Raw genomic sequence first — 16,165 nt, forward strand, 5'->3', positions numbered from 1 at the left:
TATAGACCCCAGATCTCTCTGTAAAGAGGACCTGGCTTGCAGTATTCCTATTACAAGGGATGTTAACATTCCTTGTAATAGGCGTAAAAGTGATATGTAGGTTGCGCCCGAATTATGTAAACGGCGTTCAAACCACACGTAAGGTATCGCTGCGATCGTTAGAGCTAGAGCCATACTTCTAGACCTCCTCTGTAACTCTAAACTGGTAACCTGTAAAAAAAAAAAAAAAATGCGTTGCCTGTGGAGATTTTTAAGTACTGTAGTTTGGCGCCATTTCACAAGAATTTAAAAGGGTGATATGTTTGGTATCTATTTACTTGGTGTAACATCCTCTTTCACACTATACAAAAAAATTGGGTAATTATTGTGTTTTGTATTTTTTTAAATTCATCATTAAAGTATTTTTTTTTCCCCCCAAAAAAAGTGTGACAAAAAAATTGCAAACACCGCCATTTTATTCCCTAGGGTCTCTGCTAAAAAAATATATATAATTTGGGGGTTCTGAGTAATTTTCTAGCAAAAAATTATGATTTTTAAATGCCAGAATTGGCTTGGTTGGCAAGTGGTTAAAAATATAATTGCTTTGTATGGATGGTATATTAAAAATGGATTTTCATAAAGCAAGCACATGAAATGACCAAAGAACTTGGCACTGCAGTGCTTTTTCTGCTGCAATGCCTTAGTGATTTTAATTGGCACATATGGCTGGAGCTTCCTGATAAGTCCCCCAGTTGCTTTGTGAATGTACATCATACATCTGATCAGCTGAGGCATAAGGAGGATGACCCATATCAATTAATGTTTTTCCTGCTGTCTTGGTGATTTTTAATATGTAATTGATAGCTTTAACCACTTCAGCCCCGGAAGAATTTACCCCCTTCCTGACCAGAGCACTTTTTGTGATTCAGCACTGCGTCGCTTTAACTGACAATTGCATGGTCGTGCGACGTGGCTCCCAAACAAAATTGACGTCCTTTTTTCCCCACAAATAGAGCTTTCTTTTGGTGGTATTTGATCACCTCTGCAGTTTTTATTTTTTGCGCTATAAACAAAAATAGAGCGACAATTTAAAAAAAAAACTCATTATTTTTTTACTTTTTGCTTTAATAAATATCCCCCAAAACTATATAAAAAAAAATGTTTTTCCTCAGTTTAGGACGATACGTATTCTTCTACATATTTTTGGTAAAAAAATTCGCAATAAGCGATTATTGATCGGTTTGTGGAAAAGTTATAGCGTTTACAAAATAGGGGATAGTTGTATGGCATTTTTATTAATAATGTTTTTTTTGTTTTTTTTTAAATGGCGGCGATCAGCGATTTTTATCGTGACTGCGACATTATGGCGGACACATCGGACATTTTTGACACATTTTTGGGACCATTGTCATTTATACAGCGATCAGTGCTAAAAAAAATGCACTGCTTACTGTGTAAATGACACTGGAAGTGAAGGGGTTAACCACTAGGGAGCGGGGAGGGGTTAAGTATGCCCTAAGGAATGTTTCTAACTGTGGGGGGGATGGGCTGTGTATGTGACGTCACTATTTTCTGCTCCGATGACAGAGAGCAGAGATCCAGTGACACTGTCACTAGGCAGAACGGGGAGATGCTTGTTTACGTTAGCATCTCCCCGTTCTTCCTCCCCGTGAGGCGATCGCGGGTATCCCCCCGGCGAACGTGTCCGCGGGACCCGCATCATGGAGCTTGCTGCGGGCGCGCGCTAGCTGACCGCCTCTTCAAGGGGAACGTACAAGTACGTAATTCTGCCTGTACGTGCCCTTCTGCCAATGTATATCGTCGTAAGGCGGTTGGCAAGCGGTTAAAGGGTAGCTCCACTTTCATAGGAAAAATAGAATGGCAAAAAAACAAAATCTACCTATCTATAATTTACATTTCCATTTAAATCTGTAGCTCCTGTAATTTTCTGTAGAATGCAATATGGCTACCTGAAGGTGTTCTGGGAAAAGCAGGAATTGATGTTTCGGTGTACAGAAGTCTGCACTAAGAAACGAGCCATACTACAGGCATCCCCTGCAACAAAAATGTCATTTTTTTCGTGAGATACTCCCAATAGGAAATCACAGCTATAGGAATGCAGACCCTGACACTTTCCTCAGAGCCCTGCAGGTGCAGCAACTAAATGATAATTATGAAATCACTCCCATTAGATTCACTTACCACATGGACACAGACAAACACACAGAGATTTTTTTCAGCATAACAAAAGGTAGGAATCTGCAACAAAGTTTATTAAAATCTCTGTAATGCAATTAATGATCAAAAGAAGATAAAGATACAGGCACCTCTGAGTGTAGACTGTAAGATTGTATTAAAATTTCACAATAAGTAAACTCACATGTTGGAAAGCAATAACGGGCACATCACGGTGTAAGGATCTTCCGGTGGTGCACCAATCGCACGGGTCCGTGATATAGAGCTGTCCCAGCCGATCTGACGGCTGTGTTGGCCGGAAAGATGGTGGAGAGATGGGAGAAAGCTGTGGCTGAGGCTTGAAACGCTCCCTGGACCATATTAATGAAGTAAATAGGAGTCATCTTAAGACCCCAGTCCTTATCATTGGGTATTGCAACACCTTTGAGCCTTATGCCATCAACATGAGGGCCAAAGGGCCATATATAGAAGAGATGGTCCAGCCATGTCTTAATTACATTTTTATGTTAATTTACCCAATCCCCCCCCCCTTTTCTAAAACAAGTTTTTTTTTTTTGAGTAATACAACACCTGGTACCTAGCAAATGTAGCAATACGGATATAATTGCTGTATTCTATCTCTGTCTAATTTTAATTCTATGTTTACTGATTTTACGATAAATGTAAGACGTATATCCATGAAAGATTGTTGTTATTTTCATTTGCATATTTATTTTGTTGTGCCATGTTTTAACCTGATATTATCTCCAATTCATGTAAAATTGTATTTTCCTTATATAATTGGTTAATGCTGCTTTTTGAAGTTTTAAATTTGAAGCCATTTTAAATTTTCACCACTAGATGGCAGCACTAACATAGTGAATGCTGCATGTTGAATTTTTTTTTTTTTCCCCACTAGATGGCAGTACCAACATTATATAAATACATATACAGCCTTTGTTCTTGTTAGCTTGAAAAAAGAGCATGCATTCCTCCCACCACAAAGGTGCGCCAGCTTGGAAACGCGTCATAAACACGCCGGTGACGTCATCCTGACCAGTGCTGCAGTCCAGGGAGCTTTCCAAGCCTCAGCCCAGCTTTCTCCCATCACTCTACCCTCTTGCCGATATTCTGTCAAAATAGGCAATTCATCAAGATCTCCAATTACATCACTTCCGGTTGATGTAAACCAGTAATTGGAGATTTCGATGACTTGCCATTTTGACACAACACTGACAAGCCGGTACACGAAGACTTTGTTCTTTTGACACAACAGCGGGTAAGGAGGAAAAAGTTGTCGCCGCCGCGGAGGGGGCCAATTTGTTAGTATCAGAGCAGACTAACAATATCCCCTCTTAATACCGTGTACCGGAGTGTATACGGGTGCCGGTGTTATGTCAAAACAGCAAGTTGTTGAAATCTCCAGTTACTGACGGTTTACAGTATCCGGAAGTGACGTAATTGGAGATCTTGATGAATTGCCTATTTTGACGGAACACCGGCCAACACAGACGTCAGAGCGGCTGGGACAGCTCTATATCATGGACTCGTGTGATTGGTGCACCACCAGACAATACTTACACCATGATGTGCCTGTTATTGGTTTCTAACACGCAAGTTTACTTCTTGTGAAATTTGAATACAATCTAACAGTCTACACTCAGAGACGCCTGTATCTTTTTCTTCTTTTGCATATCCCTTTGATAAGTCTGGCCCTGGAACAGTGGACTTTTCCTTTCTTTTTGCTGCAGCTACATAACTGATGTAGTGAAGACTTTTTATCATAGACTCATCAGTGCAGCAGGAACTTTGAGAACTTGGGCCACATTATATGTCTTGTCTCTAAGGGCACTTTCATACTGGCGGCGTCGGCGGTAAAATGACGCTACTCATAGCAGCGCTTTACCATCGCTTTTGCAGTGCTTTTTGGCCGCTAGCGGGGTGCTTTTAACCCCTGCTAATGGCCGAAAAAGGGTTAAAAGCACTGCTCCTACAGCGCCTAAAAGATGCTGCTTGCAGGACTTTTTTTAGCGTCCTGCCAGTGCACCTCTCCAGGAGTGAAAGAAGAGGCGCTTTGCAGACGTTATTTTTAGCTCTATAGCGCATGGAAAGTGCCTCAGTGTGAAAGGGGTCTAATGCACAGATCACCCAGAGGGGATTTTTTTTTCTCAACAAAAGTGGAGTTACACTTTAAATAGCTATTGATGCAGAAAGGTTGGCTTTGGTTTTATCAATCTGTATACTTTTTTGTAGTACAGGCCCTTTCAGAACAAATAATCTTACATATTTGGTTATGTGCTTGTTTTGAAGTAGTGCTATGCCTCTACACAGTGTACTTGATTTGTATGAGTCACTTTTACATTTGGGCATCTTATAACCTATCTCTGATTTCTCATAGACGAGTTTGGAACCTTAGAAAGTGTAAAGGCAGCTAGTGAACTATTTTCTCCACTGACGGGAGAAGTAACAGATACAAATGGAGCCCTAGCTGACAACCCCGGCCTGGTGAACAAATCCTGCTATGATGAAGGTAAACCCAAACGTATGCAAAGTAGAGTTGTATTTAGATTTGTCCTTTCTGTGGTCATGTCATTACTATACAGCATGGTCTACCTCATATTTCACTATCTGCGGAAAGGTTACTGTAAGGGCCCTTTCACACTGGGGCAGCGTCGGCGGTAAAGCGCCGCTATTGTAAGCGGCGCTTTAACGTCGATATTCAGCCGCTAGTGGGGCGGTTTTACCCCCCCGCGCTAGCGGCCGAGAAAGGGTTAAAAACCACCGCAAAGCGCCTCTGCAGAGGTGCTTTGCCGGTGGTATAGGGGCAGGGCAGGAGCGGTGAAGGAGCGGTATACACTCCGCTCCTTCACCGCTCCGAAGATGCTGCTAGCAGGACTTTTTTTTCCCGTCCTGCTAGCGCACCGCTCCAGTGTGAAAGCCCTCGGGGCTTTCACACTGGAATCAAAGCAGCGACACTTTCAGGTCAGTTTGCAGGCGCTATTATTAGCGCAATAGCGCCTGCAAACCGCCCGTGTGAAAGGGCCTTAAATCTGATAACCTACAAAAAAGGGATACTTTTAGTTGTTAGAGTGGCCTTCCAAGAAAACCAGAAACCCTGTACCTGGTTGGCTCTCCTCCTATGTAGTGCTCCCGACCACGACATAAAAAAAAGAAAAACTACTGAGAGCTGCAGTAGATTAAAATCTTTTTGTGTTATCAAGAATCAGAAACCAATTTCTCCTGAAAATCCTTTTTCCTGGAGGTGCCTGAATTTCAGTGCTTGAGTGCTGTGTTCAGTAGCTACTTCAGTAGAAAGCTTCTGGCTTTGATGCCTTCCATTCTGCATAGACCACCATATGAACCTTTTTGAAAGAATTGTAGTGGGCACCATCAAAAGTTTCAGTGTATTCGCAGAAACCCACCCCCTCATGTGGAGACATGTATGGTGAAATGTGTGCAGCCTGTGCTTTGATCAATAGACGAATACAAACAATGTTTATTTTTGACAGTCCATTATAAGCTTTTTTTTTTTTAAAGATATTTTTATTGGTTTTAGGTTCTACACGAACCAACAGACACAAAACAGTCACAAAGAAAAAAAAAAAAAAAAGACAAAAAAAAAACAAAACACACATGAATATCTGATCCATTCAGTATACACAGGCGATATACAATCAGTGGGTAGATCACACAGGTCATTGTAGGCATGTTATTTCGTTTCAAAAGAGTTAGGAAATTGGTAATCGCAACAGTCAGATATATGCATTTTTACACAGCATTACCATAGTAATGGACCTGGCACTTGGGGTCCCTGTGGCACGGCCTATCAATGATCAATTGTATTCAATTTTTGGAAAGAGTTAGTGGACTATCCAACCATTTCCCCCAGATTTTATAAAAGGTTTTATTTCTTTTACGAATTTCAAAGGTTAGTTTGTATAATGGAATAGAGTCATTGATAAGTTTTAGCCAGATGGACTTCAAAGAGGCCTGTGCACCTTTCCAGGACAGTAGAATAGATTTTTTAACATAAAAATAAAGAATACGGAGCAGTCTCTTGGCATGTGATGGTATGTGTAAATCTCCAAATACTCCCAATAAGCAGTTCTTAGGGTGTATTATATTGGGAAGGCCCAACACAGTTGAAATAAAACCACCCACTTCTTCCCAGAAGTCACTAACTATTGGGCATGACCAGAAGCAATGTAAAAAGTCTGCCTCCTGGCCGCAGCCTCGGAAACAGACAGCTGATGGCAATAGACCCATCCTATGCAGTCTGGCCGGGGTGAGGTGAGTTTGATGAAAAATTTTAATTTGTATAATACGGTCTCGGGAGGAAATGACAGAGGTTTTATATGTGTCACTAAATTCTGTCCAATCGTCGTTTGCCATATCAATATCTAATGTCTCCCACCTCTCCTGTGCTCTGTGAAACCTAGGGTTTGAGTCAGTCACTAAAGCTGCGTAATAGGTGGAAACTAATTTAGAGGGTTCTGGTTGCCTAAGTAGTTTTTCCAGTGGAGGCAGATCAGTGACATCATCTAGGGTACCGAATTGGGTATGTATGGCATGTCTAAGTTGATAATAATAAAATAAATGAGATTTTGGTAGATCAAAGTCTGTACTCAACTGAGAGAAGGTTTTAAAGCCCTGCGTAGTATATAAATGGCATAGATATTTAACTCCTTTTGAATACCAACGATTGGCATCTGGAAAAGAGTATAGTTCTTGCAGATTGGGATTGAACCACAAGGGGTTATTAGGGGATTTTGTCCAAGGATGTTTCGATATTTTTGTAGTAATGTGTTTAAACAGTGAGAGGGAGACTGAGAGCAGAGAGGTTCCAGGGCGGTCTGGGACCTGACCTCTATATATTATGTTATGTAAGGTTTCATGGGAGGATGCGATAGCCCCCTCTGTGGCTGTACAGGCATTAGCTGGATCTGGATTCATCCAGTCATGTATGTGCACCAGCTGAGATGCCATGTAGTAAAGGAAAAAGTTAGGGAATGCTAGGCCTGCCAGATGGGCTGGTAACCTCAAGGTCTCCAGTGCCACTTTGGGGGATCCGCCCCTCCACAGGAAAGAAGTACACATCGTATCCATGCGTTTGAAAGTAGCTTTGGATATTTTACATGGGTAGTTAGAGAGGATATAGAGTAGTCTAGGTAAATAAATCATTTTAAGTATATTGGCCCTCCCCATGAGGTCTAACGGTAGATCCATCCATTGTTTAGTTTGCTCCTGGAGGCGGGTCAGCAAAGGGTCAAGATTATTAGTGGCATACAAAGATAAAGGAGCCTGAACCAACACCCCAAGATATCTAAAAGAAGACACCACTTGAAGCTTAGAGTCTGGGTGCACCTGAGGGGGGTCACTCACATCTAAAGGGAAAAGACTGGACTTATCCCAGTTAACTCGGAATCCTGAGTAGTCCCCGAAGGTCTTGACCTCTTCCAGTAACGCCCCCAAAGACTCATCAGCATCTGCCAGATATACCAGTGTATCGTCTGCGTAAAGAGAAATGCGCTCTTCTATATTTTCAATTGGGAGGCCTTTAATTATAGGGGAGGAGCGAATGCGAACTGCAAGCGGTTCCATAGCCAGAGCAAATAACAGAGGTGACAATGGGCACCCCTGTCGAGTGCCCCTAGTAATTGGGAAGGAGTCAGTAATAAATGAATTAACCCTTATCTTAGCCGTTGGGGAGGTGTATAGAATTTTTATCCATTTTATCACTCGGGGACCAAAACCATACTTCTGCAACACCCGAAAGAGGTACGGCCATTCCACACTGTCAAATGCTTTACAGGTGTCCAGTGACACAATGACACGTGTAGAAGGGCAGTCATGTGGATACTGCAAGTTATGGAACAATCTGCGTATGTTCATTCTGGTAGACCTGCCCGGGATAAATCCACCCTGGTCGCTATTGACCAAAGATGTGACCACAGTATTTAAACGATTTGCTAATATCTTGGCCAGAATCTTAACGTCCACGTTTATAAGTGAAATTGGACGGTAAGATTCACAGTGAAGTGGGTCCCTGCGGGGCTTCAGCAGAAGAACTATCAAAGCCTCCCTCATTGATGGAGGAAGGATCCCAGCCTCCAGGGCTTTGTTATAGGTTCGGAGAAGGAAGGGGGATAGGAGATCCTTGAACTTAGCATACCATTCAGTCGGGAAACCATCAGGTCCGGGGGTTTTATGTGCCGGCATTTGGGAGATAGCTGCTGCAATCTCTTCTACCGTGATAGGTTCCTCTAACATGTCTCGTCCCTCATCTGACAGGGAGGGAAGGGATATGTCAGCCAGATAGTCAGACAACTGGGAGTCGTCATAGTCAACCCTGGAAGTGTACAATTTACTGTAAAAATTTAGAAAGGAGTCTAGGATATCCCGTGGGCTGTCACTGATCGTACCTTGAGCAGTCAGGATTCGTGGTATAGAAATGGGGGTATGCTCAGGTTTGGTCAGATATGCCAAGAGACGTCCTGCTTTATTACCATATTCAAACGATTTTTGTGAGACATACAACATGCGTTTTTGTGTGAGATCCAGCAAACGAATTTCATATTCCCTACGGCACTGTAGCCATGTCTCTCTAGTGTCAGAGACAGGGTTAGAGGCATAGGCAGATTCTGCACTTAACATAGCATTTTCTAATTCCTCAGTGCGCATCTTGTTATTTTTACGTAGAATTCCTGTAATAGACATAAAGGTACCTCTTAATGTGGACTTAAACGCATCCCACTCCGTGGGGGGGTCTACTTTGTCTAAGTTTTGCTTCCAGTAGTTAGAAATACTCGTCCTACACTCACCCTGCACTATCTCGTCTTCCAGCCAGTATGAATTCAGGCGCCACAAAACAGGTCCCGAACCTGGAAGGATGAGAAGGGACACAGACAAGGGGGCATGATCGGAAACCCCCCTGGGCAGGTATGAGACGGCGGAGACGACCGGAAGGGTCTCCGTCGACGCAAAAGCCATATCTAGCCTAGACATAGTATGGAAGGAATCCGAATGGCAGGAAAATTGGCGTTTCTCCGGATGTTTCCATCGCCACACCTCCGTCAGTCCATGAACCTGAGCCCAGTCTACAAAGGAGGGAAAAGATCTGCCTCCCCCACCCAAGCGATCCACCGTTGGGTCCAGGACTGCATTAAAATCCCCTATATAAAGCAGAGGGCCCAAGGGTCTATTCAGTAAGTGCAGGGATAATTTAGAGAGTACTTCCACTGAGAATGGAGTGGGAACATAGACGTTCACCAATGTAAAGATTATAGTAGAAATTCGTAATATAAGAACAATATACCTCCCCTCTGGGTCTGTTTTAACACTAATTAATTCAGCTGGAAGGGATTTAGCCAGGAGTATAGATACACCTCTTGAGTAGTTAGTGTGGGTGGCATGATATAGCTTAGAGAGCCAGGGACGTTTTAGAGCCCGTACCTTAGAACCTGTCAGGTGAGTCTCCTGGAGGCAAATAATGTGAGGGTGACATTTTTTTAGTACAGAAAAAACCAAGGATCTTTTCTGAGGTGCATTCAGGCCCCTAGTGTTCCAGGAGACTATCCTAAGGGGTTGTGCCATAATAAAACAGGAAGTGGTAAAGATGCATAAGTAAACCTCTGAGTTGGTATCAATATAAGTAGATAGGCCGCGCCACCTGAAGCACACACAAGCACATAACAAAAAAATGCGTGGGTCTGCCGATAAGGTAACATGGACCATGAACATTTTCCCTGCTTTACCTTAGAAAAAAACATTGGACATATAAATGACCACAGAGGTGTTAATAAACCTCTACATGTAATAACCCGGTATATTTTTGATGACCTTCCATTAGCAAATGATATAGGTGTGTTAGAAAGGACATAAAAAATAAAAAGGGGAGGGAAAAACAAAAAACATGAAAAAAAACCCCAATCACCTTTTTCTTTAAACCTTCGTGCCCCCCACCCCGCTTAGCCATCCCAAACACAGCAAGCTTTGGATCCCTATACTAAAAGTCCTTCCTAACTAGGAACTGCGGAAGAAAAAAACTGTACCGTGGCCTCGCCACAAGCTGGTAAGGGGGGTAACGTGGGGTCTGGTGAGGCTCCCAACTATTGACCGAAGAGAGAGGGAAGAGAGAGAAAGAGAGAGAGAAAAAAAAAAAAAAAATCCTCTTTCTCTCTATTCCCCTCCCCCTAGTAGACAAGTCCTGTTGAAGGGTAGATAAGCTGGTTGTTCACATGGAGAAAAAGACAAAACAAAAGGAATGGTGTAGAAGAGGAGAGAGAAAAAAAAAAAAAAAAAAAGGAAAATAATATCCTTCCTCTCCCCCTTCTTTGGTGGATAATTGTTCTGGTATGATTGTTCCAGTATGCAGGTCCTCACAAGATGCAAATCGTAGCAATGCAGGCTGGGTTGTAAAGTAGAAGGGACCCCAAAAAAAAGGGTATATGAAAAGGGGAAAGAAACCAAAAAAAAAAAAAAAAGGGGGGGGAGAAACTCCCTCATTGCAATAAGGGGACATGCAGATTGTTGACGCTGTAACTTGCATAGCAGGATGTAGATCTTTCCTTGCAGGTTAAGAGTGTCCTCAGTCTCCTCTGCTTCTATGTGCTGCACCATAATGATCATTCAGCCATTTCATGGCCTCCTTAGGATTAGTATAGAAGTGGGCCCTACCTTCATGGATAATGCGCAATTTAGCAGGGAAAAGCATGGCGTAGGAGAGACCTTCTGTGCGCAATCTAGACTTCACTGCTGAGAAGGAGATCCGCTGGCGTTGAACTTCCGCAGAAAAGTCCGGATAAACAGAGATATTATTGCCATTGAATGAGAGCGGGCCTTTTTCACGTGCCAGACGTAGGATGGCAACTTTATCTTGAAAGTTAAGGATACGTGCTATGATGGTTTGCGGTGGGGCTCCCACTGGGGGTGGACGAGGGGGAGTGCGATGTGCACGTTCTATAACATGTGAGAATGAGGGTGCATCTTTACCGAAAATGTCCCGCAGCCATGAATAAAGAAACTTTTCAGGATGGGAACCTTCCGCGCGTTCTGGGAAACCCACAAATCTGAGATTGTTCCTGCAAGAGCGATTTTCCAAATCGTCGATTTTAGTGCGTAGTGCCGCCATCTCACTTGTGGTATCACGTATAGTAACAGACATGGGGTGTACAGTGTCTTCTAATGTACTAATCCGTTCCTCAGCATCCCCTGTGCGGTCTCTGAGATTCTGGACATCTTGTTTCAATAAAGAAAAGTCCATACGGATAGAGGCTATTTGAGTGGAGAGGGAGGCCTTGCAGTCCTGAATAGCCAGCATAATTGTAGATAATGTAGGCTCAGCATGGGGGGAGTCTGTGGTCTGACTAAATTCAGCAGATTGCTGTGATTCTGGTGTCTGCAGGGGTTCTGTAGGTGTGCGGAATATAGCAGGAACAGATGCACTCACCCCTGTTACAGAGTCCTGGATGGCTGAGGAGGAGGGCTGCAGCGCGTCTGAGTGCCCTGCATGTGTCTCGGCGCCATTTTGCCTCCGGAACCGCGCTAGTTGTTCCGCCGTGTGTGAGGGCCGCGGCGGCCCGTATTTCACCATGTCAGCCAGTCTGGAGGATGCCCACAGCCGTGGGGAACCGGAGGATGTCTTCCACGAGGATCTAGGACCCAGGATAGCTGTAGGATGGTCGTTGGGAGCCGGAGCTGTGTGTCTATGCGACTGCTCTTTTCACCATCCGGCCACGCCCCCGTCCATTATAAGCTTAGTTGAAAATCTCCTTTCATGTTGTGAGTGCTGCCTGTCTTCTGCCCATCTCTTTCCACAACTTCCTGGATTCCCTGCATGTATTGCAGCTTTCCTCTGTTCGTTCCTTTAGTACGGGGTCAGCAACCTGTAGATTGTGATCTACCAGTAGATTACGGACACGTGACTGGTAGATTGCGGCCTGGGCTTGCTGACCCGCCATTCCAGAGCATCAAACCACGTGCAATTCAGAGGGACTACTTGTAAAGTTGGAGCTGTAGTAGGAAGTAAGAGCCGCATAAGCCGACGCCTCCTTTGCAGTACTGGCTTCTGTCCCATGCGGAGTGATAACAAATGCACTCCACCTCTTATCCCGGCTAGCGTTCTCCAGAGTGTTGCCAGCAGCAGGAAAGAAGAGATCTTCAGGTCAGTGTGAAGCAATACATCAGGCATAATAGTATAGGGCTGCTTTCACACTGATGTGCTGCAGTTTACCCACACCACAGGTGCATTACAGTGTGCCTGTAGCTTTCCTGAGGGTTTGCTGTGTTTAGCCATAGACTTCTATTATATCCTGTGGGTTTGATGCACTTTCTGAATGCAGGAGTTTTGGTACGCTTTCAGAAAGTGCACCACACCTGGAGGATATAACAGAATTCTATGGCAAAGCTACAGCACATCAATGTGAAAGCAGCCTTATAGGGGGCTCAGAACAGTAAGGGTTTCATTTACATTTGCAGCTTGGGGTGTGGTACAATTTAAGATGTGTTTTTATCACCCCACCCCAACCGCATCCCTTTTAGCTGCAGTGTCCAGGGGTGCACACATGTTGCAGCCGCAGCAAGAGTTATACGCCCTGTCATGATTAGTGGGTGTAGCATATACATTCGTGATGTGTTGCCTCCTCACCACCAGATTTAAACCCATGATTGCCGTTCGATGCACACGATTGTGACATGATAGTACGGCAATTGGGGATTTAAATCAGGTGTGAGGAGGCGACACTGTGCCCTGTGATCTTTGACTTCTTCTCCCAAGTTGTTCAGGTAGGTCTCCACCTCTAGAAGGTTTCTTAACCCTGCATTAATACCTTGCTGCCTGCAAGCAGTGATTCATTTTACTGTGCATATTCATAGGGCATAGGAAATGTGTCACTGAATTGTAGAAAGCAAATGTGTGGGGTTCTTTTTAAAAAGATCGTTCAGAACAATTTTTTTTGTTCAGTTTTTTTTTCTGTTTCTAAAGTGCTGTTGTGTGGGTGGAGATGAGATTTGCCATTGCTGACTGACCCTTACTCATGTACTGTTTCTTGCCTACAGGATGGTTAATAAAGATGACTGTAGATGTTCCCTCTGAACTGGATGATCTGATGAGTGAAGATGCATATGAGAAATATGTGAAGTCCATTGAGGAACACTGATCCATGAAGGAATATGTCCAGCTAGACATCTTAGCCATGTTTAGAGTCAGAGTAGCGGTTTACGCCCATGTTGGCGCTATGTGCCTACTACAGAGGTAACTGTTAACTAAGCTTCCTGCCATGTAACCTAAGTTGGACTGGCCGACACAGAAGCAGCTTCAGGATCCTCCTAATTTTGTGGTTTTTATTATTTTAAAGGAGAAATTACTCTGAAATTTTACAGTAAATACAACTATAATTATCCGAATAGGATAGTCTTTATATTGGTTCCCTTTGTGTGCTTCCCTTCAATTTTGAAGACTAGATTTGATACTTTCCGAAGACTGCCATATTTTTCCTGTACCGGAATCATTGTAAATGAAAACAATGTGTTTAATGAAGATGATATTTTTTTGGTAATCATGATGAATGACCGTAAAAGCCCCACTGCAGGTTTACCAATAATACTGTGTAATAAAAACATTGACACCTTGTCTGCTGGCGTTGTTGTTTCCTTGTAGTAATCCACCGAGATGAGTTTCTGATGTTTCTTTTACATATTTGACAAATGGTTTGCTTTATCCTTATTTTAGAAACAATTGAGCAGGGTCCGTGATTTTAATTTTTATTTGCACTAACATCCAAATTTTCAGGAAAGCTTTCATGGTATACCACTTCTTCAATGTCCAAGGTCTAAGCAGTACTAATGCACAAAGTTATAGCAGAATGTTAATAAGACAGTTACTACAGCAATGTTGTTTACCTCATCCAATGCACAATATGCAGCAAGTGATCTTATGTTGGGGAAACAGGACAGAAATTACAAATTTACGCAGACACACCATTAAAGAGCATAAGGAATAGTATTTCTGCACACCTGGAACATCATTTCTCACAACCAGACCGCACTATGGAAGACACGTTTTAGTTCTTATAGGGAACTTCAAAACTACTCAGGAAAGGTAAACTTTTGAACTAAGAATGATAATTCTATTTGACACAAAATAAAATGGACCAGATGTGGACCTCAGTTTTCTAAATCATTATCTAATAGTTTGACCTCTGATTCCCCCCCACCCTCTCAATCAATTACTCTCTGCCTGCCTTATCCCACTTAACTATACAAGCTTAACCCTTTCATGACTAAGCCTAGTTTTGAAATTTGGTGTTTACAAGTTAAAATCCGTATTTTTTGCTAGAAAATTACTTAGAACCCCCAAACATTATATATATTTTTTTAGAAGAGAGTCTAAAGAATAAAATGGCGATTGTTGCAATATTTTTTATCACACGGTATTTGTGCAGCGGTGTTTTAAACGCAAATTTTTGGAAAAGTGACACTTTCATGAATTTTAAAAAATCCAAACAGTAAAGTTACCCCAATTTTTTTGTATAATGTGAAAGATGATGTTACGCCGAGTAAATAGATACCAAACATGTCACCCTTTATAATTGCACGCACTCGTGGAATGGCGACGAACTACGGTACCTATGAATTTCCATAGGCGACGCTTTAAAAAATTTTTTACGGTTACCAGGTTTGAGCTACAGAGGAGGTCTAGGGCTAGAATTATTGCTCTCGCTCTGACGATCGCGGCGATACCTCACATGTGTGGTTTGAACACCGTTTACATATGCGGGCGCGACTTCCGTATGCGTTTTCTTCGCTGCGCGAGCTCGCGGAGACGGGGGCGCTTTAAAAATTTTTTTTTTTTTTTTTTATTTATTTTATTTATTTTTGTACTTTTATAAATTGTGTTTAAAAATTTTTTTTTTTTTTTTACTTTTATTGCTGTCACAAGCAATGTAAACATCCCTTGTGACAGTAATATGTGGTGACAGGTACTCTTTATGGAGGGATGGGGGGTCTAAAAGACCCCCCATCCCTCCTTTACACTTCAAAGTATTCAGATCGCCGAAAACGGCGATTCTGAATACTGTGTACTTTTTTAAATTCGGCGCCATTGGCAGCCGAGTAAACGGGAAGTGACGTCATGACGTCGCTTCCGCGTTTACAATTAGAAGGCTGGAACGAAGCCGCTCACAGCTTCGTTCCAGCCCGCCCCCAGCCGCCGGAGATTCCCGAATGGACACCGGGCCTCCCGATCGCACGGGAGGCCCGGTAACAGCGGCGGGAGGGGGGGGGATGTCCCCTCCCGCTCCTCCGGTATAACAGCCGAGCGGCTTTTAGCCGCATCGGTTGTTATATTCGGGTAGCCGATCGCCCGCTGAAAACAACGGTACCGGGATGATGCCTGCAGCTGCGGGCATCATCCCGGTATAACCCCGGAAAGCCGAGGACGCATATGTGCGTTCGGTCGGCGGGAAGGGGTTAAAGTGTTACTAAACCCTGGGCTCTGCATTCACGATATCTGGTCTCCCACAGAACATGGAAGTGCAATTATTTTAGTAAATGTAAACTGCTAAATACCCTTTCTCATCAGCAGTATATGGCAGTCTTGTGACTTCTATGAGTGGCTGGTTAAAGCTTGTAGCAGAAGTTTTAATTCTGCAATGACTGTCCTATCAGGATGCAGGACCCCTGACCCTCTGTCTTGACAGTGCTGATTGGCCCTGTGCTAATCACATGAACCCTCCCAAAAAAAAAAAAAAAAAACTCTCTAGCAATACACACCAGCCTGTTCCCCCTTCCTCCCTGGCTCTCTATTATCAGGACATATAATGGGGACAGTGAAGGAGAGAAGACAGGATTAAACATCCTTTTTACACAATACAGAGGATTAATCCCTTAGGTTCCACAGTGAGTATAACAAGCTTGCTTTACTGCATATACAGACTGATTTTACTGGGTTTAGTAACACTTTAATTACTATTGATGTGTATGTCTGCTTGTGTCTCTCCTCCCCCCTTAGATT

General features: G+C 43.2%; 1 protein-coding gene across 1 annotated transcript in view; it reads left to right on the forward strand.

Moving 5' to 3' along the window:
- GCSH (glycine cleavage system protein H) overlaps positions 1-13,783 on the forward strand; it is a 34,081-nt gene extending 20,298 nt beyond the window's left edge. The window contains exons 4-5 of the mRNA XM_073605506.1: positions 4,553-4,684; positions 13,210-13,783. Coding sequence (XP_073461607.1) covers positions 4,553-4,684; positions 13,210-13,310 — 233 coding nt within the window. The 3' untranslated portion in view covers positions 13,311-13,783. The remainder of the gene's footprint in view (positions 1-4,552; positions 4,685-13,209) is intronic.
- The last annotated feature ends 2,382 nt before the right edge of the window (positions 13,784-16,165 follow it).

The sequence above is a fragment of the Aquarana catesbeiana genome, linkage group LG11 (genome assembly GCF_042186555.1).
Source record: "Aquarana catesbeiana isolate 2022-GZ linkage group LG11, ASM4218655v1, whole genome shotgun sequence".
Lineage (NCBI taxonomy): Eukaryota > Metazoa > Chordata > Amphibia > Anura > Ranidae > Aquarana > Aquarana catesbeiana.